The sequence below is a fragment of the Macrobrachium nipponense genome, chromosome 43, assembly GCF_015104395.2.
Source record: "Macrobrachium nipponense isolate FS-2020 chromosome 43, ASM1510439v2, whole genome shotgun sequence".
In the NCBI taxonomy this organism is placed as follows: Eukaryota; Metazoa; Arthropoda; class Malacostraca; order Decapoda; family Palaemonidae; genus Macrobrachium; species Macrobrachium nipponense.
The window spans coordinates 46061658-46089080 of NC_061104.1; the positions used below are offsets into that span (position 1 = coordinate 46061658).

Consider the following 27423-nt stretch of genomic DNA (forward strand, 5'->3'; position numbering starts at 1 on the left):
CAATCAAAGTTTATAGTGTGCTGTTAAAGACCCTAGAAGAGCTATGTCAAAAAATGCCTTAGCATTTTTTGTTAGAAACATTATAACTGAGGCCCACATGAGTCATGATAGTGAAGCATATAAGACATTAAGGGTTAAAGCACACGAGGTACGTGCAGTTGCTACATCGTTGTCGTTCAACAAGAACATGTCGATGAAGAACATCTTAGCGGCCACGTATTGGAGGTGTAACTCAGTGTTCGCCTCACATTACTTGAAAGATGTGAGGGTAACCTTATGTATCAGCTTACACCTCCAATACGTGGCCGCTAAGATGTTCTTCATCGACATGTTCTTGTTGAACGACAACGATGTAGCAACTGCACGTACCTCGTGTGCTTTAACCCTTAATGTCTTATATGCTTCACTATCATGACTCATGTGGGCCTCAGTTATAATGTTTCTAACAAAAAATGCTAAGGCATTTTTTGACATAGCTCTTCTAGGGTCTTTAACAGCACACTATAAACTTTGATTGCAACCCTGCAACTGCTTCTTCTTCTGCAGGTAAAACTTCAAAGTTCTCACTGGGCATAATGTTCTTTCCACTTCATCTCCAACTAATTGAGAAAGCCCTTTTACTTCGAAAGTCCTAGGCCAAGGTCTCGAGGGGTTTTCGTTTTTAGCTAAAAACAAAGGCTTGAAGGACAATACAGCCGAATCCTTCTTAAAACCCACTCTCGAGTCAAGCGCTTGCAACTCACTCACTCACTTTTCACAGTAGCGAGAGCTATTAAGAAAATACATTTTCTTGTTATGTCCCGGAAAGTAGCTTTCTCTGGAGGTTCGAATCTCTCTGACATAAGATATTTGAGAACCACATCTAGATTCCAACTAGGGGTGAGAGAAGTTCTTAATTTTGTAGTCTCGAATGATCTAATTAAGTCATGCAGATCTTTGTCATTCTCTATGTTCAGGCCCCTATTCCTGAACACAGCCGACAACATGCTCCTATAACCTTTAATGGTTGACACTCCTTTCAAGAGTTCTCAGCCATAGGGCACACCCTCGCTGAAGCTTTTGAGGCGAAGTAGACTTCTAAGCACAAGCTATGAAATCTTCCGCCTAAACAGGTAGGAACTAGGGTATTGTTAATTAACTTATATTACCTACAACATATGTTGTTTACCCATCAGGTCAGTAATTAGCTGTCTCTTACCCTCCGCCAAAGGTGCCAATCAGCTAAGTATATATCTGACAGGGAAGTTGAATGTATGAAAATGATATTGTTATTGTACAATAAAGTTTCATACATACTTACCTGGCAGATATATACTATTGTATGGCCCACCCAGCCTCCCCTCAGGAGACAGGTGGAAGAGAAAATCTGGCTCATGATGGTAATAGTTCCTATTCCTGCCACCCAGCGGCAGGCGGCGGGATCACCTGACCTACCTGTAGTGTGTGCCGCGAAATTTGAATTTCTGTCAGGGACGACGGAGTCTATAGCTAAGTATATATATGCCAGGTAAGTATGTATGAAACTTTATTGTACAATAACAATATCATTTTAAGATTTTGTACTTTCAACTTCCCTGTCAGATATATACTTAGCTTTAGACTCCGTCGTTCCCGACAGAAATTCAAATTTCGCAGCACATGCTACAGGTAGGTCAGGTGATCTACCGCCCTGCCGCTGGGTGGCAGGACTAGGAACCATTCCCATTTTCTAATAAGATTTTCTCTGAAGCCGGTTCCGACAACATTGTTGTTGGTTCCTCCTGACCTGATTTTCGTTTTTCGTTCGCCTTTGATCATCTGGACTGTCTTTTTGGTGACGTATTTGGATCTTTGGTTTGGCATACGCTTATGTGGACTGTTTATTGGATTTTGCTTTGGATTTTTCTCAGGATGTCTGACTTTAGTTATGTAATTAGAGTGTGTGTGAATGAAGGGTGTAAATGTGAGACTACCGAAGGGTTCGGTAGATCCTCACACAGTATGTAAGCGGTGTAGGGAGTATGAATGTTCCTTCACTAATCCCTGTAAGGAGTGTGAGAATATGAGTGAGGAGGAATGGAAGGCTCTAACCTCCTACTTGAGGAAGTTAGAAAAGGATAGGCTTAGAAAGGCTTCTTCTCGAAGCTCTAGTAGGTCTCGATCTAACGAGCCAGTTAGGGATTCAATAGTTCCATCCCATGAAGTAGTTGTTGCATCCTCCCCTTCAGTATCAGCTCCTTCACCGAACCTGCAGATTCGTCCGTGGAGTTGGTGGATATGAAGGCTGCCCTCAAAAGGATGGAGCTCCAAATGAGAGCATTAGAAGGTAAGCGAAGTGAAGTGCTCAGTGATTGCAGTGTACCCGGTGCAGTGGAGGGGGCGTCTGATTGGCTCTGCAACGCTCCCAGGCCTAGACCTCTTCCAAACTCCCAGGCCCAGAGGAGGAGGAATGTCGAAAGCCTTACGGAGGTTGTGAGGGAAATCCCCACCGGTCAGGCGTACCTATTTCGGCAGGATCTGTAGTATCGACCCAGACTGCCAGGGATCGCCGTTGCAAAGGCATCCTTAAGGAGTGCTTCTCTTCTTCCGATTCCGCTTCGCCCAGGCGCGGTTGGAGTTCGGCTGAGCAGTCACGTCCTTTGAAGAGGAGTTGGAAGGCTCCCGACTTGGATTCGAGCCCTGAGCGCTTCCCTGAGAATTCTCCTGTAGACAGGAAGAGAGCCAGGAGAGCCCTGTTTAGCCCAGCGCCTTGTTTGGAGTCTCCTTCGTCTTCTAGACCTCCTTCTCCTCCGTCAGACACGGATCAGAAAGATTCCACTAAGAGGATTCTCCTTAATCTGCAGGAGCAGATTTCGTCGCTGGTGGGAGTCCTTGCGAAGGATCCTCCTCGCAGGAAGGACGTTTTCCTTCCTGTAAAGAGATCCTCACGTCCCCTGGACTTGACAAGCTCCAGGCAGGGAAGACTGTCTTTTCCTGTCCTCCCAACCTCTCAGGGAGAAGGGGTATCTGGTACGAAACGGGAGAACCTATGGGACTGGCTCTTCCTTCTTCTGCCGAAGCAGATTTCTCCACTCTTGTAGATTCGTCTAGGAGACATGCTCTGCCCACTGCAAAGACCACATGGGGTATGTCCAAGATGGACCACCTCCTCAAGGGACTCTTCCACGTCTTCAACTTTTTAGACTGGTCCCTTGGGGCATTGGCCAAGAAAACCCTGAACCCGGACTTTCTTAGTCCCGAAGTGCTACACAGCGTTCTGTCCTGTATGGACAAAGCTGTCCGAGATGGGTCAGGCGAGTTAGCCTCCCTCTTCGGTGCAAGGGTACTCAAGAAAAGAGCTGTGTTTAGCTCTTTTCTCACTAAATCAGTTTCACCAGTTCAGAGAGCATCGTTACTCTACGCTCCTCTTTCTAGCCAGCTGTTTCCATCTTAGTTAGTGAAGGACATCTCTCACTAACTGAGAAAGCAACGCAAGATCTTTTGGTTCAGTCCGCTAGAAAAGCTAGTCCTGCTGCCCCTTACTTAAGGAAAGAGAGTCGTCCTCCGCAAGTGCCCTTTCGAGGAGGTCCTTCTTCTCGATCCTCCGCAAGAAGGAAAGGACCTGAAAAGAGAGGGAGGTCCTCTTTCAGGCCTTTCAAGAAAGGAAAGTAGCAGTCAAGTCCTCCAGACGCCAGTAGGTGCCAGGCTTCTACAATTCTCAGAAGCCTGGGCTCTGAGAGGGGCGGACAACTGGTCCCTCTCAATTATAAGCAAGGGATACCTCATCCCCTTCAAAGACAGACCGCCATTGACCTCGCCTCCGAGGGAGCTTTTGGCGAAGTACAGAGACCCTGTTCTGTGAAGAGCACTTCTTCTGTTAGTGGATCAGATGTTGGAGAAGGAGGCACAGAAGTAGTGCAGGATCCCCACTCCCAAGGCTTCTACAATCGCCTGTTCCTAGTACCGAAATCTTCGGGGGGGTGGAGACCTGTTCTGGACGTGAGCGCATTGAATCGTTTTGTAGAAAAAAAGGAAATTTTCTATGGAGAAGACTTCCTCGGTTCTTGTGGCTCTACGTCCAGGAGATTGGATGGTCTCCCTGGACCTGCAAGATGCATACTTTCATGTGCCTCTGCATCCGTCTTCAAGGAAGTTTCTCCGATTTATGATCCAGTGGAGGATATTCCAGTTCAGGGCTTTGTGCTTCGGCCTGTCAACAGCCCCGCAAGTTTTCACGGGTTTGATGAAGAATGTAGCCCGATGCATGCATTTGAAGGCGGTGAAGATCTCCCTTTACCTGGACGACTGGCTTATCAGAGCCAAGTCGGAACGGCAATGCCTGGAGGACCTGTCCACGACACTAAACTTGGTACGATCGCTCGGACTGCTTGTAAACCTTGAGAAGTCCCAGATGATCCCCAGTCAGAACCTTGTCTATCTAGGGATTCAGATGGATTCTCGGGGTTTTCGAGTTTTTCCGTCCCGGGAAAGACTCGATCGAGGCTTAGAAAAAGTCTCAGTCTTCTTAGGGAAAGAACGAAGCTCCGCGAGGGAATGGCTGAGTCTGCTGGGGAACCTTTCCTTGCTGGAACAGTTCTTTCCTCTAGGGAGGCTCAACTTGAGACCTCTTCAATTTTACCTACAGGACATGTGGAACTGGAAGTCAGGAGACCTGTCAGACTCCTTCCCGATCCTTCAAGAGGTAAAAGAACACCTATCTTGGTGGCTGGCTCCTCTCAAAAGGAACGAAGGACTATCCCTTTTGAAACCGAGCCTGCACCTAGTGTTGTTCTCAGACGCGTCGGAGTCAGGCTGGGGAGCAACACTAGGGGCGAAAGAAGTGTCAGGCACCCGGAAAGGGGAACAGGTTGTCCTGGCACATCATTGCAAAAGAACTTTCGGCTGTTCATCTAGCCCTCAAGTCCTTAGAATCAGAAGTCAGAGGCATGGTGGTCCAAGTCAATTCGGGCAACACCACGGCTCTGGCTTACATTCGCAAGCAAGGAGGAACTCACTCATTCTCCCTTTACAAGATAACAAGAGCTCTTCTGATCTGGACAAAGGAACGAGGGATCACACTCCTTACCAGATTCATAGAGGGGGAGAAGAATGTGAGGGCGGACCTGTTGAGCAGGAGGAACCAGGTCCTTCCGACAGAGTGGACCCTCCATCTTGAAGTGTGCCGAAGACTTTGGGCCCTGTGGGGCAGACCACAAATAGACCTATTTGCCACTTTCCTCAACAAAAGACTAGACAACTTTTGCTCTTCGATAGAAGATCCAAGAGCCATAGCAGTCGATGCCCTCCTTCTAAGCTGGTCAGGCATAGATGCTTATGCCTTTCCCCCATTCAAGCTGGTGGGGGAAGTGATAAGAAAATTCGTGGCCTCGACGGGAATGAGACTAACTCTAATCGCCCCGTTTTGGCCCGCTCAAGATTGGTTCATAGAGGTACTGGAACGGATGGTGGACTTCCCCAGAGCTCTTCCACTAAGGAGAGATCTGCTCAGACAACCCCACTTCGAGAGGTTTCACAAAAACCTCCCCGCTCTCTCCCTGACTGCCTTTCGACTATCGAAAGACTCGTCAGAGCGAGAGGCTTTTCGCGAAAGGCGGCTAGCGTGATCGCCAGAGCCCGATCGCCAGAGCCCGCAAGTCTTCAACCTTACGGGTGTACCAATCGAAGTGGGAAGTCTTTTGACGTTGGTGCAGGTCGAAGAAGCTGTCCTCTTCCAATACCTCTGTGACCGAAATTGCTGATTTTCTTCTCTTTCTGAGAGAAGAATCTCACGTGGCTGTCTCAACGATTAAAGGATACCGGAGCATGCTCTCCGCTGTCTTTAGAAACAGGGGCTTAAAGATAGCGGAAGACAAGGATCTACATGATCTCATCCGGTCCTTCGAGACCTCCAAGAAGAAGTCCTCACTTCCACCTAGTTGGAATATGGACGTTTTTCTGAAATTCCTCTCCTCCAACAAGTTCGAGCCTCCCCATCAGGCTTCATTTAGGGACCTGACGAGGAAATGTATTTTTCTCTTGGCCTTCGCAACTGCTAAGAGGACAAGTGAACTGCATGCCCTGGACTCGAGAGTTGGGTTTCAAGGAGAGACTGCAATATGTTCTTTTCAGCCCTTATTCTTGGCAAAGAACAAAAATCCCTCAAATTCCTGGCCTAGAAGCTTTTAGGTTAAGGGACTCTCCCCCTTGGTGGGGAAGGAGATTGAGAGGTCTCTTTGCCCGGTCAGAACCCTTAAGTTCTATCTGGAAAGAAAGAAACAGCTTAAGGGTAACCTACAGAGTCTGGTGTGCGGTGAGAGACCCAAGAAGGCCCATGTCAAAGAACGCCCTGGCTTTCTTTTTGAGAAGTGTCATCTCAGAAGCACATGAGACGTGCGATGACGACTCCTTCAAGCAGCTTTGAGTAAAAGCGCATGAGGTGCGAGCCGTTGCGACTTCTTTATCCTTTCATAGAAATATGTCTATGAAGGATATTCTGGCTGCCATGTACTGGAGGTGCAACTCTGTTTTTGCATCCCACTACCTGAAGGATGTAAGAGTGACTTACAAGAAATGCTTCTCACTGGGTCCATACGTATCCGCGGATTTGGTGCTGGGGCAGGGAGCTGATGCTGATCCTTAATTAGTTTAGTTAGTTTTTTAAAATTTTGGTGTTGTGTTTTTAGGGTTGTTTGAAAGAATGTTTGGGGTAACTTCTTTCAATCTTGGTACTAACCCGGGTTAGAGGATCAGGTGGTCGGGATTGATGTTGTGCTCCTTGATTTTGCCATAGGCAAGAGGTTTTGTCATATAAGTGGAATAGCACCCATTGACAAAGATCCTCAAGGTTCTGTCGAGTAAGTGGATAAGACCCCATTGACAGATCCCCAAGAACTCTCAACATAGGTCACTACCTCATTGAGGCTCTTGAGCCAAAGCAGGCTCTGAGATAGTAGCTACAAAGTCTTCTGCCTAAACCAGGTAGGAACCAAGGTTTTATTTTTAACCTACAACATATGTTGTTTTCCTATTTATTTCAGTAGTTATTTGTCGCTTACCCTCCACCAAGGGTGCCAATCAGCTAAGTATATATCTGACAGGGAAGTTGAATGTACAAAAATGATATTGTTATGATACAATAAAGTTTTGTATATACCGTATATTTCGGCGTATAAGTCGACCCTTTAGCCCCCAAAAATTATGCCAAAATTAGGGGGTCGACTTATCTAATGATAACAAAAAGTGAATGTTTATTATTTTGGCATATCGGTACAGGAATCCAGGCTTTACAGTTGGCTAATAATAATGACAGCCTTGTTGAGGTAACTATGTATGTAAATACCAGTATTAAAAACATTTCACACTGTAGTACGACAATAATAATACATTAGAACATCCATTACCTTAAATTAAATGAAAAAAATCAAAGTAACTTGAAGAAACCCCAATCGCACAGCAAGTGTAAACATTGCGTAGCCATTTGTAGTACAGTAATTGAGAAGGATGCGTTCACTCTGACAGTTTTGTATTTACCGGGGTATTGTTAAAAAACATTTATGGTATGAAATCTTTATTTATCACTTTAAATAAAAAAAAAAATGCATTTAATAGTAAATATGTACATATTTAAAATCCTTCAAAATGACTTGTCATCGTCACTTGAATTAAACAATTCATCAAACAAATTATCATTCACGGTTTCATCATAAGGATCCCAGTTTGAATCTGGTGAATCAACTGCAGGTTCGTTTTCCCTCAAATGAGCCTGTTTATGCCATAGAAGAACCAATGGTCAAGGAATATTCCAACACAATAATAGAATACCGGCATGTTGTTTTAACAACCCAATCAAAACATTAACTTAAGTGGCAGTTTGTACATACATATATACGTAGGCTCTTATGCAGCGTTAGTTAGCGCTTTGTTTGTTTACATTACACTCGAGTAACGTATCTTTCGTTTCGTAATTTCTAATCATATTTGCCGGTATTCATCTTTTACATATTACACAGATTTGTTAATATACCGAGTATATTACCTGTATTTCTTATGGTAAGTAGAGCAACTTATGTACCGTAAACATTCAGGTTATTTTATATGATACGTTTTACCCTGCTGCTTATTTTGAGCGTACGGTTGGCCTCACATTTTATAGGTCGACTAATATACCCGATATTAGTTAAAATCATAAGAATTTACTCAGTATTGGGGGGTCGACTTATCTTCCAGTCGACTTATACGCCGAAATATACGGTACTTACCTGGCAGATATATACAATTAAATGGCCCGCCCTGCCTCCCCTCAGGAGACAGGTGGAAGAGAAAATCTGATTAGAAAAGGGGAATGGTTCCTAGCCCTGCCACCCAGCGGCAGGGCGGTAGATCACCTGACCTACCTGTAGCGTGTGCCGCGAAATTTGAATTTCTGTCAGGAACGACGGAGTCTAAAGCTAAATATATATCTGCCAGGTAAGTACTATGTACAAAACTTTATTGTATCATATTTTTATGTTTTTTTTGTCACTTTTGTTACATTATTTTATAACTAAACGCTTTTTATGCAAAGTTATGGACAGATTTTAAGGTAGATGTGGCTTTAAATGTAATTATGGGTATGTTGCTTTATATTAGCAGGCAGAAAGATTACTGGTGCTTTTTAAAAAGGATTTTATTTGACAGGATTAAAATGGAGGATTTTTTGATACTTGATAATGTCTTACTTATTCACTTTTCTGTTTTTATTTCTTAATTTCATCACAAATTTTTTCCAGGTGTTCATCCTGAAGGCAACCGTATAGTCAAAGAAGCATTTGACATCCTAAGAAGCCATCAGTTCGGTGAAATAAAAGTTGAAATTTTAATGATTAACATCTGATTGGTATGTTTGGTTTTTGATGCAAGCAGTAAATGTAGGTAAAGTATAGTATGGTGATTAAGTTAGATGGTACGTGTGTAAACAAATTATTTTGAAGAAGTAAATTAACCTTTTTGATATGCATAAGAATGAGAAAAAAGCTTAGATTTGTTATTTATTATGATATAAGCTACAGTGCAGCACTATGACTCCTCTTTGTATCATGTAACCATTAAAATGGGGTTTGAAGTGTAACGCCATGTTTGTTGTGGTTTATGCCACTTTTTAAGCATGCTTCATCATGTTAGAGTGTAGAAGTTGTGTGTATATTGGCAAGACTGAGAAATCAGTGCTCAGTGTTTAGTGAGGAATGTAGAACTTTATTGCACAGCACAGCTTATTTTGTAATTCAAAATGAGCAAATTGAAAGAAAGCAAGATGGACTCTAGGTCCTTAGAAAAGCGACTCTCCTCAGTCCGGGAGACTGCTGATGAAATACAGACCTTAGCCAGATGGTGTTTGCAGCACAAAAACCACCATCATTCCATCATTCAAGCATGGTCCCGTGCTTTACGAAAAGGTGAGAGCACTCCTGTTTTTTTGAAGATTTATTCATTTTTTCCCTCATAAGTAATTTTGTAAGTTATTTCAAAGTTTAACCAGGGTATTCAAGTTAAAATTTGTCACTCACAGTGGTAACCACTAGTATTTAATTTATTGCTTGACATATGATAAGTGCTGTAGTATATAGTTACTTATAGTTTGCACATACGTACTTAGCTTTGTTTTTTATTGAATAGTGTACAGTACGTATGTGTGAAATTACAGGTTTTCTCTTACTGACTCTCTTGTATGAGTTACAGTCCTCGTCATTGTGGCAAAGCTGGGGTCAAATAGTGTGTGAGTGATTATTATTTCTATTTTTGCTGAGGATAATAAAATTTTGTAACTTTTTTTAAGGGTATACATTATAGTATTTTATAGTAAAATCAGGTATCAGTACATATATGCTACATTGTATATTTATGAATATCAGTTTATAACAGCCTTGCCCACATCTAATGCATATTTTGTGCATTGGTAAAGATTATATTAAACTTTATATTGGCCTTCAGTTGCACTGATATTTGCCCAGTATTTTTTATGCATTTCTATTGACCTCTGTTAGTAACTGTCCAACTTCAGTAACTTTATGTTGCTGAAGTTTGCAGTGCCTTTAGAGAACAAATTCACTGAGAAAGACCTTTGTTGGGGCTTCAGATATTACCTGTTGCATTTCTTAGCCTACTTCATAACTATAATAGACAATTGTATGATACAAGAATTATCAAGAAGTGTAGGAGTTTGATTGTAGGAAATTACAAATAGGAGTAATGTACAGTATATGACAGGCAAATATTCTTATTTATTTATACATTGAAAAGTTTAGAGTATTCAGTGAAGAGTTTAGAGTATTAAGTGAAGAGTTTAAAGTACTATTGATTATTCCCCCCCCCCCCCCCAATTTTTTTTTTTCTTACTTAGAAAACTAGAAATTTGAGAGAATGAAAATAGAATTACTGAGACTAGTATGTACTTATACTAATTTATGAGAGATATAAATTTGACTTCATTGGAACATTTTCATCTCTACAGCTAAAGTACCTCATCGGCTGACATTGTTTTATGTATGCAACGACATTGTACAAAATGCCCGACGGAAGAAGATTCCTGACATGGTGCAGCATTTTGCTACAGCTATCAAAGAAGCTGCTCCACTTGTCAGGTTAGTGATTTCTTTTAACCTGTGCAACTGTGCTTCAACATCTACTGCATATCTTGTTCCTCAAGGGGGATTGAGCCTATGTCCCGTGCTTTTATTTTTGTCTATTTTGCCCATGTCATGTAGGCCCTGACCCATTTGCCCTTCCATGCAAAGCTGCTTATTTTTATGTTGTAAGTAAGCATTGAAAGCCCTTTTGGGTATGGTAATCCTACGCTGATTTTTTCCTAAACAGTCTAGATGAATCGTTGTTTGTTCAAGATAGTTTTTCATGCATTGCTGTAGTCATTTCTTTTGGTTATCTTGATAAAAAAAGAAAATTTTGTTAAAATACTAGGTAAGGACATTCACAGCGTACTAAAATAAATTGGTATTTGTTCATATATGAAACAAACCTTCGGTCTTAACATTAGGGTTTACTAGCGCTAAGCTGGAAGCCGGTAGAATTAAAATTAAACTTGTGAGATCCAGGGACTATTGGCATCTATACCAGGTCACGGGGCATGTATTACCCAGAATGCCCTAGGCGTCCCGTGACTCACCAGTTACTTTTCTACCGCCTTTAAGACAGGACGTGTTTACTGTATCTGTTTTAAAGCTGGTTTGTTCCGATACGTAATACAAACCATCGGTCCTTTAACAATAGGAAGTAGCTAGCGGCAGCTGGAACGGTCGTAAGCTTCGAACAAGGGGAGAACGGTAGTTAACTGCTTGTCCGACAGTCGCGCTGGGAGGTAAACAAATCACTTTTGCTTTCGGCCGCGGGTGTGAAGGACGTGTTCGTCATCGCTCTCTGCCCGCTTCATCGTCGTATGCTTTGTTTATATTGTGTTTTCTACTAATGGTTTGTTTGACTTGAAAATGAAACTGTAAGTACACTGTTTTCATTTTCATTACTTAATTATGAACCAACATGGAGCTATCGCCGTAGATGCGGCAATTTCCTCTCTTTTCATGAATTGAACCCTTGAATTATGTCTCGGTGCCGAGGGCGGGCGCGCTCGCGCCGAGTCATGTAATTTGGGCAAAAGTGTGTAATTGAAAATGTAAGTACTCTTTTCATTATATTTTTGCCCTGTGCGTTCGTTGCCGAGAGCGTGATTGCGCTCGGCACGAGCCTTTTATTTTGTATGATAGGATGCAATGAAAGTGGATTCGCGCAGTATTCTTTTCATTTTCATTTATTTATTTGCATAAATTTTAATTTGGATCAATTTTCGCTCTTACCTGGGAATTTATATTAATAAACATTACCTTAATATAATTTATCTAGCCCTAAATCCCCAAAAACCGCACCAAAATTTACCACATTGGCAACCCTGTTACCTCCTATTCTGTCCGCCAGTTGGCAACACTGTCGTTGACAGATACGAAAACCTTCCCTCAAATCAGTTGTTAACGAGCGCCCGTGTTGTTTACATCACGGCCGCTCTTTATAAATTTCCTTAAACATTTTTGTGCCTTTAAAGCTTTCATTATTTGTTAAATGAGACTTTATGTGAATTACCACTCACGCATTACATCACGAAATAGTGAATTAGCTTTGATTTCTGTTGTGGTTCTTATCTTAAATTGCGAACTTTTGCGCGACCCGGAACTACTGACCTGTCCAATTCTACAATGGATTACCAAGAAATTACGATGCTTCCTTCTGCCAGCAACATCAGGAACTGCCCGGTCTGTGGGACAAGGATGAGTAGCAGGGAGTATGAACCCCATGACATTTGTAGCTCTTGTCGTGGACAGGTTTGTGACGTATGTAAGCCCTGGTCTGACGAGGATATGACTGCTTATATGAAACGCCAAACAATCTTGCAGCGTAAAAGATCGGTTAAGGAGAAAAAGAAATCGATTGCTAGAACTGTATCTAACGAATTCTTTGACTTGGGCGCTCATGGTTCTGGCTCTTCGGTTTCGCTATCGTACGACTCCGATTCCGAATTAATTGATGCTTTGCCCCCTGTACAACCGGTAATTAGTGAAGTTATTTCTGATGTAGATTCAAAGATTTTGGCAATGGAAACTACCTGGAAACAGAATTTTAAGAAATTACAGCTTAGTCTAGATAGAGATATTTCAGCTAAGTTTAACAATCTGTCAGAGAATTTTCAAGAAGCCTTTACTAGAATGTCTAACACACTTTTAGATTCATTTTCAGCTCCTCGTCAGGTACCTGTCGACAGCACCATGGGTAACGGTGCGACAGATACCCCGGGTTGTGAACCCCGTCGTGGCGAAGGCCTAGGGGGATCCGGTCCGGGCAGGTGCCTAACGAATCTTTACCCAACGTGTCCCCTGTCCCCTTAGTCCCGTAACAGTGCCAAAGGGCGCTTATTTAGGAGATGGGGGGAGGGATATTAGTGTCAGGCTTAAGTAGCTAGTCGTCAGGATTTTACTTCAGGGGAACTTTCTAAGTTAGGATCTGACGATGATGATGATGATGACGTGGATTCGTGTGATATTGATGTTTCCTCGAATGGATGTCATGATGTAGAATTCAAGAAACTTTTTGATTTAATTTTGAGTTTTCTTCCTCAGGTGAGGCCTAAAGAGCAGAAGCAGCCTCCGCCTCGTTGTATTACAGAAGGGATTTTTCTTGACGGTCCTTCCCGGTCACGGGAATTTTTACGTTTTCCCTTTGCCCAGAGGTTCGCGAGAGTGAGGGCGGACGTTGCCGCTAAACTTTCGAAGGTGATCGGGGAAGGGAAGAGGAAGCTCTCTCTCTTCTACGACACCGGAGAGGAGTTTACCAGGTGGCGGATGATTCTTCATTCTCTCGAACCCCCCCAAGCCAAAGTCCTGATTTTGTCCAACTTTCAAAGTGCAACCCTTGCCTTCTAAGGCTTCGTTCTCTGTCTCAATTGAAGATTTTATTGCTATGGAGTCTGTTATGAGCTCCTTACAAGAAGCTCAATCCTTCAATATGTGGGTCCTCGGAGGGCTTTTAATGTATATCAAGGACTCCGGGTTTGTTCCTCCTGATGCTCCTCTTTTTGAGAAATTCTGCTCATCCATTTCAATCGCTTCTGTACATCAGAACGAGCTTGCTGCTTCAATGCAGGCCTTTCTTGTTTCTCTAAGGCGTAACCTGTATTTGTCGCAGTTACCCTCCTCTGTATCGGAGATTTCCTTTTCGATATTTCTGTGCTTTCTGAGGTTTTGAAGGAACATCAAGGTGATGCCTCTTCCCAAGCTCACTGGGCCTTATCAAGAGCTTTTTCCTCTGGTCTTCCTCCCGTTCCTTCAAGGAGTAAGCGTAAGTTTAGGTCCAGATCTGTACCTTCTGCTCCAGCCCAACAACTTCCTTCTGCCTCTTTTTTTTTCCAGAGTACATCTCAGGTTGCTGGTGCCTCTACTTCATCCTCTGGTGCTCACCATTTGAAACGCGGGAGAGGTTCTTGGCGTGGCTCTAAGGGCAGAGAAAGAGCTCAACCTCCAGGAGGACCTTCTTCTTCTTCTTCTTCTTCCTTGTCTCTGCGTGAGAATTTTCGGAAGTAGGAGTCATCACCTCGCCTGGAGACCGCAGTAGGAGCTTGTCTCTCCCGCCATTGGTCAGCTTGGCAGGGAGAGCGGTGGATGCTTGGGTAGTGGAGGTCCTGAAGGAAGGTTACGAGATCCCTTTTGTTTCCAGACCTCCACTTTCCAATCGTCCTCTCGAGTTCAGCAGTTATTACCTCACTCTGATCAGGGTGGGGTCAAGCCTTGGAGAAGGAGCTTTCGGCCCTCTTGGAGAAGGATGCCATAGAGCGAGCTCCTCCTCCTCCCGGGTTTTACTCTCGGATGTTTGTAGTTCTAAAGGCCTCGGGTGCCTGACGCCCCATCATAGATCTTTCGGTTGTGAACAAGTTCATTCTAAAGTCCAAGTTCAGGATGGAGACGGTTCAGACTATTCTTTCATCCGTCAGGAGGGGGGACTGGATGATTTCCATCGATCTGCAGGATGCTTATCTGCAAATCCCCATCCATCCAAGAAGCAGACCTTACCTTCGGTTTTTCACGGACTCGGGAGTTTTTCCAGTTCAAGACCCTTTGTTTCGGCCTCACCACTGCTCCACAGGTCTTTTCTCGGTGATGGCTCCTGTTTCAGCTATTCTGCATCAGTTAAATGTAAGGATGCTTCGGTATCTGGACGATTGGCTAGTCCAGGCCGAATCTCTAGAGAAATGTCTCCGGTCGAGGGAGATAGTTCTGTCTCTTTGTGTCGAGTTGGGCATTCGTGTCAACTTCGACAAGTCCAATCTAATCCCTTGCCAGATCATGACTTATCTGGGGATTGTTTTGAATTCCCAGATTTTGAGGGCTTCTCCCGTTCAGAAACGGATAGACAAGCTTCTGAGTCTGATCGAAGAATTTTTGTCCTCCGTAACGCAGCCAGTTTCTCTTTGGAGGTCTCTCCTGGGCCATTTGTCATCCCTCATCCAACTGGTTCCCTGGAGGTCGTCTCAGAATGAGTTCCCTTCAGTCGACACTTCGCCAGTCATGGGATTTCGTGTCCGAGGACACAATAGTCGCCTCTTCTCCACAATGTCGGAAGGATCTCCATTGGTGGATGCAAGTTCACCGCCTCAAGTCAGGGACATCTCTTCTTTCGGTTCCTCCGGACCAATGTTTTGGTCCAGGACGGCTAATGTTTTTTGGTCAGACGCCCTCGGATCAAGGTTGGGGCGCACACCTGGGCTCCGAAGCCGCTTCGGGCCTTTGGTTAGAGGAGGAGAGGAGCATGTCAATAAATTGGAGGGAACTGAGGGCAGTGTACCTAGGCCTTCTTTCATTTCATGGAACAACTTGTTGGAGTCGTTTTGTACGCGATCTTTGTCGACAACAAAACCACAGCAGTCCTCGTACTTGAGAAACCAAAGGCTGGCACACAGTCGGATCTTCTCACTCAAGAACCCGATCAATCCTGTGTTGGGCAGAAGACAGGGGATTACGTTGGTCCCTCAGTTTATCCTGGGCCATCACAACGTCTTAGCAGACGCCTTGTCGAGACCGAACGAAGTTCAAGGGTCGGAGTGGACACTTTGCCAGGAAGTCTTCGACAGCCTCAGGAAGAAATGGCCTGTCACAGTCGATCTGTTTGCCACCCACTGAATTTTCGGTGCCAGATATTCTTCGCCCCTTACCAGACTCCTCAGAGTGCCGGACAGACTCTCTTTTGCAGGACTGGGAGGGACTTCAAGCCTATGCTTTTCCTCCGTTCTCTCTGGTGAGGTCAGTCCTCAACAAAGTGAGGGCAACCAAGCGTCTGGATCTCACCTTGATCGCCCCCTTCTGGCCACAGAAGGAGTGGTTTCCCGACCTTCTGGAAGCACTGGTGGAACCCCCCATTCGCCTGCCAGAGAGACCAGATCTTCTCAAACAACCCCATTTTCATCGGTTCCATCAGAGGCTCCACATGCTTCATCTTCATGCCTGGAGACTGTCAGGAGGTTCTCCAAGCACGAAGGGTTCTCCTCCAGAGTGGCGCAACAGTTGGCTCTTGCCAGACGGCAATCAACCAGAGTATTATCAGGCTAAATGGTCGGTTTACAGACGTTTGGTGTAAGTCTCAAGGACATTCAATTTCTAGACCTTCCTTACGAAAGTAGCGGAGTTTTTAGTTCATTTACATCATGACAGGGCCCTGTCACCTTCGTGCATTAAGGGTTATAGGTCTATGCTTTCCTATGTTTTTAAGGCAAGGCTTCCTGAGATCTCTTCATCTTATGTCATTAGAGATTTACTTCGATCTTTTTTTTTTCCTATCTCGAACCCAGGCCGCAGTGTTCGCCTCCGACATGGGACGTTAACAAAGTCCTTCAAGCCTTAAGGTTCCCTCCGTTTGAGCCTCTGAATTTTCTGCCAATTTAGGGACCTCTCTTCTAAGACACTCTTCCTTGTCTCACTGGCTACAGCCAGAGGGTGGGTGAACTGCAAGCACTCTCTTTTCTGGTTGCCAGATCTGGACAAGACATGATTTTGTCATACCTTCCTGAATTTGTCGCAAAGACTGAATCGTCTGATAATCCATTCCCAGGTCTTTCGTACTGAAGAATCGCTGGTCGACTTTGTTGGTAATTTAAATGAGGAATTAGTTCTTTGTCCTGTAAGGGCGCTCTCATGTTATTTACGCCGCACGAAGGACATTCAGGGTCGTCCCCGTCATCTGTTTGTTTCACCCCGAAATGTCAAGAGACCTATTTCAAAGAATGGTGTATCCTTTTTTCTCAGAGATCTGATCGTTAAAACTGGTGGTTTCGGCTGCTGTGGGGTAAGACCAGACGCCCGAGTGCACACAGTATTAGAGCAGTTGCTACATCAGTAGCTTTTATGAAGAACGTCTCAGTCGCCAAGGTGCTTGAGGCGGCGACTTGGCGTTCTAATTCTGTTTTTTGCCTCTTTTTACTTGAGGGATATTTTCTCTAGTTCTAGGGCGACCTTCGTTCTTTGGGCCCGTTGGTGATGGCAGGACAGGTCGTCGACAGGAGAATTAGGTAGTCTTCCTGTTTTACGTTTGGTTGCTACCTGTATATTATTCATTAATTTTTTGTTTTGTTGTATATATTTTTTTTTTTTGTATTATAACCCATGGCAGTTTTTGACGTAGTTATAATGGGAATTAGGCAGTTTGGTATTTAGGTGTTGTTGATGACAAGGACTGACTGCTTGGCAACTCATGCTGCTTCCATTTTCAGTGTGAAATGGTTCCAGCCACTGGGTTTGTCGGCACTGGCGACTACGCTTTTCCCAGAGTCCCGATTGCTGACCTAGGACTACCACTGGTTCGCTTGTCCTGACGACTCCTGCTTCTTCCACTGTCCTGGACAGGGAATTAGTCGATAGATCGTCTGCTGTCATCTGGTGACTGGTCGCTCACCATCTACTTTTTGTCTCACCTGTCTTCTCGGAGTCAGACACTCGTGTGAGATCAGGCGACATTTAGTAGCCCTGAGTTTCTTGTTGACGAAGTCGGTTGCGTTGATACACCCCCTATGATCGTGTAACATGAGACCAGGTTGGACTGTCAGGCATTCGTCCTTCGGGACTGAATCGCCTTTTTGCTCCGCGCTCCTTTCTCTTGGCACCAGAAAGCTCGAGTTAGGAGTTGCTCATGAGCCGATTCGTTGCTAGCGACGTCGGGTTGCATTGATACACCCCCAAGGTTTGCTTAGCTTTGAATCGCCCAGGACAGTCCAGACACTCATCCTTTAGGGAAAGAATAGTGCTTGATAGTCTTCAGGGTGCAGCCTTGCTGTTCCGCAATTAGTCTGACTGGTCACCTGACTTTAGTACAGACGGACTGACTATGCACTTACTCCTTGTCCTGTGCTACCGCAGTTTTGGTGGCATTAGGTAGGTAGACCCTTTGAGTTGTTAGTATCGTTTAGACCTTGGGTTGAGTTTTGACTGCCTATGATATATATTTCTTTGTTTGTTTTCTCCTATTCTGTCCAAAGGGGAAATTGTATTCAGATTCCCTCCTCCTTTTCAATGTGGTTAATCGGGCTAGATAAATTATATTAAGGTAATGTTTATTAATATGGAATTTTTATTCTAAAATTAATATTAATAATACTTACCTGTATAATTTATCTAGTCCCACCCATCCTACCCCACTATCTTGCCTATCAAACTGATTTGAGGGAAGGTTTTTTGTATCTGTCAACGACAGTGTTGCCAACTGGCGGACAGAATAGGAGGTAACAGGGTTGCCAATGTGGTAAATTTTGGTGCGGTTTTTGGGGATTTAGGGCTAGATAAATCCTTACGATTATTTTCTGTGAAAGTGAAATCGCAAGTGCAGTATTTTGTTTCATTTTCATATATATTTTATGATAGCATCATATTATTATGGATCAAGTTTCCGCTCTTACCCGGGAATTGATCTTTTCCCCTTTAAGTTCTATGAAGTGAATCGCAAGGGCAGTATTCTGTTTCATTTTCATATTACTTTTCACTGCTGTGCGGGGTAGGGGAAGCGAAGGTCTGCCCAGGAAGTCGTCGGAAAGCTCTCCCGCAACTCCCTTGGTATCCGATTCTTCGTCTTCTTTCCTGCCCCCCGCTCAGCTTCCTTGTTGTATTTTGTATTTGGGGTCTTCCTTGCGTTCGGGGTGGGGCATGTCTTCCCCCCGTGCGTGAGGGAACCCCTCTTACTAATCTATCTGTGCTACCGCAGGTGCTACATCCGTGGGAGACGACCTTGGACAGGTATGGACCACCGCGGCGGCAGGGCGTGCCTAGCATCCACGGGCTGCTGCAGCGTCTAGCGAGGTCTGGGGCGGTCTCCACTACTACCTTCCACGGCCGCTTATGCTGCTCCCCCCCGCCTGGTCTACACTCCCCATGCTGTGTCGGTGACGCCGTCTGCCGCTACTAGGGCCGCCGCCGTACCGAGGGGCGTTTGCCGCCGCCGCCTGTTTTCTTCGTGTTGCCTGCCCCAGACTTCCGCTGTTCCAGCAGCTTGCCCCTGGACCGGCCGCCAGTACCCGGGTTCCCGCTGGCTGCCGATGATTCTACGAGGCGATGGCTGGGCCTGCCGTACCTGCCGCTGATGGTCTTCCCGCTGCTGGCTTGGCTGTCCCTTCTGGGTCTACCGCTGCCGCTGTTCCTGCCGCTCCTGAGCTGGTTGCTGTTCCTGTCGCTCCTGGTTCCTGAGCCTGTCCATGCTGGTCCTGCCCACGGTGTGTCTTCCCCAGTCCCAGGTCCTTCCGGACAGGTGCAATCAGGCTGTGTTGCTTCGGCAATAGCCCCGGCTCCGGCCTGGATGGAGGACCTGACGACTGTCCTGCGTGAGCTGACGAGGAAGATGAAGAAAGAAGGAAGGTGTCATCTTCGTCTTCATCGTCTGCTGCTGCCTCTTCCCCTTCGACTTCTAAGCCCATAAGCCGAAGAAGAAGAAGGCTGCCTTCCCCCCCTAAGAAGTCTCCTTCGGGAACTTCTAAGGGCCCGTCCCACCCTGGTGGGACGGGGGGTCCTTCTGCTGGTCTTCCTGCTGGTCTTCCTGCTCCTTCGGGAGCAGGGCCCGTCTCCCCTTCCGTAAGGAAGAGATAGACGGGGACCAGAGGAGTACCGGTTAGCACTGGTACTTCCTCGCCTGGTGCTAGCGGCGATGCCGCTACGCCAGGTTCCGGCTCGGTCTCTCGTTCGCGAGAGATCCCGAGTGTACGTTCTCCCTCGGGAGACCGTGCAGCCAAGTTTCGGCGCCAGAGTTCGCTCGGCGCCAAGACGCGGCACGGAGCAGAAGGCTGGTGAGAGCCGCTCAGGTGACTCTCGCCAGGCCAGCGGCCGCTCTTGCAGCGACCAGCGGTAACCCGGGTTTCCCCCTTAAGAAGGCTCCTTCGGGAACTTCTAAGGGCTCGTTCCACTCCCGTGGGACGGGGGGGTTCATCTGCCGGTCCTCCTGCTCTTTCGGGAACAGGGCCCGTCTCCCGGCGCTGCCGCTACGCCAGGTTCCGGCTCGGTCTTTCGTTCGCGAGAACTTCCGAGTATACGATCTCCCGCGGGAGAGCGTATAGCCAAATTTTGGCGCCAGAGTTCGCTCGGCGCCAAGTACGTGGCACGGAGCAGAAGCTGGTGAGAGCCGCTCATGTGACTCTCGCCAGACCAGCGGCCGCTCTCCCAGCGACCAGCTGGTAACCCTGGTAGACGTGACTGTCTGACCAGCCATGAGCTGGCTGGGAAGAGGTTCCCTCGTTGGTGCCAGCCTCGGCTGGTACCAGCGGTATGACGCGCCGCGAGGACACGCACCGGTCTCACCGTGACAGTGGTCTCTGCAGGTCTCCTGACCGCCGCTCCCACAGGGACCGGGCGGATAGGGGGACCAGCAGCAGCTCCTCTGCACACGAGATCGGTCCAGCCGTTTCCCTGGGAAACGGCTCGACTAGGCCTGCAAAGTGGCGATCGCCTGCAGCCCTCCAAGCCCGTGGTTCTGCCAGCACGGGAGCGTCATTTCCTCTCCCATGCCTGCAACTTCCTCGGTTTGCACCAGGAAGAGCGAGGCACAGCGGGGTGATCGTGAGGGGCATACCCCGCACGATCCCGTCACGACGCCGTAAGTACCAGGTACGATCTTCGGACCGACCAGGACGTACGCGCAAGTGGCAGGAGGAATCCGAGAGGGGTCTATCGCAGTTCCTCCTTCTTAAGGGGGAGGTTCTCGGAATGCTCTTGTTCGAGGGGCTTGACGGTCCTACTCTGCAAGATGCTATGACTTCCGAGATCCAGAGGAACTTTGTCGAGGTTATGGCGCTGATTCGTCAGCGCAACGACCTCGGAGAAGGATTGCCGCTCCCACCAGCAGAGCCACGTCTCTGCTCGAGTCGTTTTGGGGCCCGAGAGGGAACCCAAACCGACGGTGGGTCTGCTGCGATCGTAGCTTGCCGATTCTGTCTTGAACCAGAGTCTCTCGTCTCCGGACAAGAAGGCTCTCTCAGTTCTGGCCGGTCGATCAAGCTACTTCCACCTCCTCTACTGCGACAGCGGCGTTTCTACGTGTCTTCGGACACCGTATTTAAATACTCCTTCGGTCCTCCTGAGAGGTTTCGACCTCGACGAGGACTGGAATGAGCTTCGGCGGACGGTATCGGCTCTCTCCTGTCAGGTGTCGATCAGCCCCACCCACCCAGACGACGTTCACAGTGGCGGCAGACCCTTACCTACAGTGAGAGTTCGTTACCCTCCTCGGGAAAACGTTTTCTCCTGACGATACGTTTTCCCAGACTCTGAGCGGCGATGGCTGCTCCTACTCTTCTCCAACTGCTAGTTCCACTGGGAAGGCGAGCGAGTATCCATTTCCTCCCCCATTCCCTCTTTTCTTACGGCTACGAAGGAAATGGGAGGGATCCTACAGAGATTTCTCTGTAGGATCCCACGTTGGGGACTGCGCTACCGGGGGACCTTCGGGTCCTACCTGACGTAAGTCCCGGTCGTTGAGGAGGGATCCTGCCCCATTCTCGATTTCTACGGGAATCGAGAGGACCACCAGCCGATATCGTTTCATGAATTCGGTGGGGGTTTCGCAGTGTGCTTAGAATTCTACGGAATTTCTAGCGCATTCAGAGTGTTCGAGTTTTTACGATCTCCAAACACTTAGGCGAGACCACGGTCCAAAGTGAGCGAGACGAGAATCCCGATAATTGTTACACGATAATCGGGAACCTCGACCTATGCTCGAATTCCTGGAATTTCTAGCATTGGGAAGAAGACTGCTGCTGAAAGAAGACTATCTCACAGTAGGCGACCAACTGGAATAGAGAAGAACGGACGGGAACATCCAGTTTGGCTTGAACTATCGTCTTAGTTATTCTGTTCACCATTGAAGCTTTCCTTCGAGGAAGACTTCTCCTTCACTCTCTTTGATAGAGATCGAAGGTGGTCGATCTCCAATCCTTATTTTGTTTTCTTGAAGGAAAGAATTTAGGATGGAGATCTTTGTTCAGAATCCTACAAATATACTACGTATATTAACCTCTGCGACATGATTCTGCTAAGAGCTGAATTGTCCGAGGGGTAGGCGCATATCCTAGTTACTCTACGGATTGCGACTTAGACGAGGAGTATTCTAATTGAACTGCAACTCGGGGTTGCCTGCAACCTCCCAGGAGTTTCCAGTTCAATTTTTTATATACTTATGGTTTTGTCACGACAACACCATTTCAGCTTTTGTATTTACCGAAATTCGTTCGCCCAAATATAATTGCTCGAGCATATCTTTTTTATGCTCGGTGGTTCTAGCCGAACGCATTCCTTCGGGAAAGGATTACTTGGCAATCAGGATGACGATTTTACCGTCAGCCGACAGCTACTGCGTATTGAATTGCCCGAGGCATTTCAGTACCAGATGCCGCCTCGAGATGCACGGTTGGTTATGTCTTTCTCCCCTGCTTTGATTGAATACCAACCGTATCTCTGCCCAACAATCACGGACTTAAGTCTCTGATTAACGGGGATTCTCGCATACATGAATGACCATCTACTGCTGTGACGCTCGAATTCATCGCCTTCAGTATTGCGAGAATTTACAACAGAGATATCTCTTCGACTTCATCTTTCTGTTTACCGCACGGTAACAGAATTCTGTAATAGTCTCTTGCTGCATCGCACTGCGATAATGCGATAATGCGAATGATTTTGCGGAATCTGAGTTTGTCCTCAAAATATCTCTTATTCGTAGGTGTGCAATTATTCATTGTTCACCCCGGATTAGCAGATGTATCGAAAAAAGACATCGCCTACTCCCACACCTGCCAGCTCTACTTCCAAACGTTCAGCCCATGAGAAGCAGTTCTTCAGGCGGCTCTCCCCTGTGTTTCATTACTGAAGAACTCCCCGCTTACATTGCAACTACGACTTCTCACCAGACAGCAGTGAAATAGCGGTTAGCGTTTTCAGTCATTTGTAGCACAGGTTATGAATCTTGAGAATCCTTCTCTCGATTCGTCTGTGAAGACGTAGGTTGCATTCAATGTCTACCTTCGTCTTCAACGGCACATAGTGTTGTTTCTCCTTAGCTGAGATTCAACAACTATGAGAATGTCTTGCCTTCAGGGACCTTCAGTCTCTAGAAGGCAATTGACTTTCGCCTGTTGGGCACATGCCTTAAGAGAATAATCACCTCACTGTCCGGCATAGGTGACAAACAAATACACTATTTGTTTGGTCTCTCGGCATAACCCTTTTTTAAGGGCGAAAGTCACGTGACTTACTCGGATGCTGGACAACTTGCCTCCTACCGAACGCAGTCAGTCGGCAGCTGTCAGAGCGCCCGAGTCAGTTACGAACTACGCTGTTGACTTAGTTCGGTTGTTACAGAGCAATCATTACTTCGTCTTAATAAGCTTGTCACAGTACCCATACCATCGACACCCACCATGGAGTGTCGGTGTCCTATCCACTACCGAGAACTTCGCTGCATGGGGATAGGAGGATGCGAGACTCTTCGTTGCAGACGGACAGACCAGTATGGGTACTGGACATCACCGAAGTCAAGAAGAGGGATAGGTCATGCGACTATTCCCTTCTTTTCCTCTGAGGAAACTGCATGACTTCTCCTGCGAAGTCAAGCATCCAGGGGATGGGGATCCGTGACGCATCGATTTCGTAGCGAAGACTCAGAACCCTTCGGTCCCATGACGATCGGTTTCGAGTCGTTCACAATCCCCTCCCTAATGGACTTCACCCGCCTTCGATGCGAAGGAGATGCTGCTTTGTCCGCAAGAACTTCTCCGTGGCGCAGGTACTGAAGGCAGGGGTCTGGTCCAACCAGACCACATGCATTTCCTTCTACTTCGGGATATTGCCCACAGGTCCTTGGATCTTTTTCCTTGGGACCCTTGGTGGCTGCTCAACACGTTGTGTAGCGAACCCAGACCCTCGCAGGCTGAACAGCATCGAGTCCTGGTGTGACCGTAAGAAAGGATGAGTGAATGAGAGTGTGACTGGCTCCTCTTCCCATCTTTTTCTTCCCCTCTACCTGTGGGTAGTGGGACACGGTCGTCACCCTGCAGGATAAGGACAAGATGCAGGTGAGCTACTCAACAGAGCCCCATCCTATCCCTTTCACTAGGGATAGGAGCGTATATCCACCACTTCCTCCAACAAGGGGGAGGAAGTGGATGCCAGCTTGAGACAAACCCATAATTTTATGATTGTCTCTTGCAAACAGGAACAAGTTCTTGCTTGCTGGTACGAAGAGATACGCTTGCCTCTCTCTTAGTACTTGGCCCAGAGGCCTGACCATTGATCCTGCGGTGCACACCCTGATCAATCGGACAGGGGCTTGGATCCCTCCCTCGCTCTTACGACCAGGGAGGCATTCCAGGGATGGACGAACACCAGTCTGTTTATCAAAAGACTCAGATTCCTCCCACCAAGAAGTGAGTCTTCCTATTGTTAAAGGACCGATGGTTTGTATTACGTATCGGAACAAATGACAATTTGTCGAAAATTGCATTTTTCCTAACTATACAAACCTGAGGTCCTTTACATATAGTCCCTCCTCATGCCACCCCTCACTCTGCGCGCTCTGCGTATTTTGCATGGGCCAAAAGCAAAAGTAATGCCGCGCGACTGTCGGACAAGCAGTTAACTACCGTTCTCCCCTTGTTCGAAGCTTACGACCGTTTCAGCTGCCGCTAGCTACTTCCTATTGTTAAAGGACCTCAGGTTTGTATAGTTAGGAAAAATGCAATTTTCGACAAATTGTCATTTTAGTTTGCCCGTTTTTTATCCATTTCACTTTCATTTTTCTTGTTAATTTTCTTTCTCTGAGTGTGCTCAGTGTGGGTGTGATCTGTAAGAGTGTGCACGTGGTGAGATGGAGTTTTTTGCTTCACCATTGGGATCTTCTGTTTCAAAGAGAAGACAAAGGAAATGCCCTTGAGTCAGTGGCTTTCTGTGTTCAAGATTCCTAACCTCGGTGTCGACGAATCCTCATCCAACGTGTAGTAGGTGCAGAGAAAATGTATGTAAAATTACTAATCCTTGTTCAGTTTGTCGCAGTTGGTCGGTGGAACAGTGGAGGAAGTTTTATGAGAAAGGCCAGTACAAAAGAAAGGAGACAACGCCATCTTTGGATGACCAAGCATTGCCGGCTTTTGTATCTGCAATAGTACACCAGACTGCTCCATATGTTTCGCCACCTGGTTTTGATTTGTCCCATACCCCTTCGGTTTCTCCTAGCGATTCGTTATCAGAAACTCCAGGAGGCGTTTTGGGTAATTTTATGCATAATATTTACGCTCCGTTGTTCCCAGCAAGGAGGGGGGGAGCATTGCCATCTTTGTTCCAGGTGCCGGCTCCCGATACGCAGAGGATGGAAGGTACGTGGGCAGCGCAAGGCCTACCAGGCGTACCAACCTTGGAGGGTTTGCTGTCGCATTATATGACGTCACGATTCCAGCAGAGTCCGGCAGTGCTGAATGTTCCTCATTCCCCTGGCTTGCACTTTATGGGAAATAATGCCGCGGCTACCCCAACAACTTCAATGTTTACGGCGATGCAGAACGGAGGTTGTTTTGCTGCAAACGCAAGGATGCCAGCAGCAGCCGCCCAGTCTCTCCCTACAAGATTGGTGACGTCACAACCGGCGTCACACACCGACATGGCAAACGCGATGACTTCACAGCTTCTTGATCTACTTCGCTGCCTCTTGAAGCAAATACGCTTTCTGACTCGGTGGTACACACAGTAATGAAGAAATTACAGGATCTAGAGCAGAAAATTGCTAAGAAAGACAAGAAGAAAAGGCGCGATTTGTCTCCTTCTTCATCTTCTTCCTCTAGCTCGGCGTCATCGCTAAGTTCAATGACGTCACAGAGTGTACCAGTCAAGTGTTGGAGGATACGGGATTTTGTGACTGATCCTCGGGCCAAGAGGAGAAGAGTGAATTCTTCCTCATCTTCGGGCCAGGACTGTCACATCCCAGTCAGCAAGAAAGTCAAGAAGTCAGTGGCTGGTAAGCTCAAAGCTAGCGGACGAAGCTGTTTACAAGAGTCTGAACGAGCGAGAGCGTCAACGGTCGTTGGGTTAGCGGCCGACGCGGAGTTGCCAGTATAGACTACAAAGAGTCTAAGAGAGACTACAAAGCCGTTGGTGAAATCAACATTGGGGGCGAAGAGTGCAGCAAAGAATAGAGCACAGATAACAGTTTTGCCTGTAAGACCGTTTAAAATACGGAGAAAGGATGAAAAGGCTCCCATTAAAAGAACGAAGAATAGAGAGTTGGCAACCTCATCTGATGCGTTGGTGGAAGGCGTTGTCTGCCTAGGTGAGGGATCAAGGCCGAATTCTCCTACGGTCGTTGGAGACGATATCAATCATCATAGAGAGGAAGTTAGCTCGGTTTCGAGAGAGCCTTCATCTTAGAGGTATAGGCGAGATTCTCGCTCTAGATCTGTGAGCAGAGAAGGAGTGAGGCGGTCTCGTTCTCCTGCTGACTATTCGGGATCGAGCCGTCGGCGGCCATCAGAGATCAAAGAGGCCGCCCGGACGTTTGTCAGAGGATAGGAGTGAGATAGCGTCTCCTGTGGCTGAGCACAGTACGCTAGAACCAGAGGAAGGAGAAAACCAAGAGTTTCTGGCTTCATATGCGGAGGTGATTGATTTGATTTGTCAATTCAATAAACTTTCGGGGAGCACGGAAACACCTGCCAGTATGCTTCCTTTGGGGATTAACGTGGTGTTTGGGTTGAAAAAGGATACCAAGGTGTATGAATTGCCTTGTTCAAGTCATGCAGAGTCCATTTTACAACATGTAAATGCACGGATTGCGGGAAGGGATAATTCCTTAAGATCAAATAGATCGTTTAAGTTTATCCCTCCTCCAATGATGAAACAGGAAATATTATACGACACCGACGGTTCCTTTGCTATGTAGACAAATTAACCCAAACGTGGTAAGGTTAAGGCCTGGACTAACCTTAGATCAGGTTAAAATGGAATGCCCTTCAATGACTTGCCAAGAGGCTGCTACGTTAGAAGCAACAGCTTCTTCTGTCTTTCAGACTGGTTCTTGGTTGGATCTTTGGTCAACAGCAGTGGCAAATTGCATCCTCAAAAGTGACAAGAAAAGTAGTGGATGAATCATTGTTCATTAGATTACTACAATCAGGTTCCAAAGCAATTGCGTACTTGACAAATTTAAGTGCCAATGTTTGGGCAAATATCCTGTTAATGAGGAGAGATGCAGTTTTGGCTAGACTAAGTCGCACTGTTGATTTGCTGTTGCCAGAGGCCATACTGGAAGAGGCTATAGATAGAAGAAAGATGGACACTAACGATAGATTGGTACAGCAGGCAGTGACACTAACGATAGATTGGTACAGCAGGCAGTTAGAAAAACATCTAACAGTTAAGCTAACCCTATGGAGGTAAG

At 46.4% G+C, this 27423-nt stretch overlaps 1 protein-coding gene and 1 long non-coding RNA gene across 3 annotated transcripts in view; both read left to right on the forward strand.

Annotated features, from left to right (window-relative positions):
* The first annotated feature begins 8575 nt into the window (after nt 1-8575).
* The window catches only part of LOC135213716 (uncharacterized), a 113367-nt gene continuing 94519 nt past the window's right edge, over nt 8576-27423 (forward strand). The window contains exon 1 of one of the 2 annotated variants that reach the window (XR_010314191.1): nt 8576-8868. This is a non-coding gene — a long non-coding RNA (uncharacterized LOC135213716). The remainder of the gene's footprint in view (nt 8869-27423) is intronic. The other variant, XR_010314192.1, reaches the window with a different exon arrangement.
* Nucleotides 8862-27423, forward strand: part of LOC135213714 (regulation of nuclear pre-mRNA domain-containing protein 2-like) — a 37220-nt gene continuing 18658 nt past the window's right edge. Inside the window, exons 1-2 of the mRNA XM_064247824.1 lie at nt 8862-9389; nt 10445-10574. Coding sequence (XP_064103894.1) covers nt 9224-9389; nt 10445-10574 — 296 coding nt within the window. The 5' untranslated portion in view covers nt 8862-9223. The remainder of the gene's footprint in view (nt 9390-10444; nt 10575-27423) is intronic.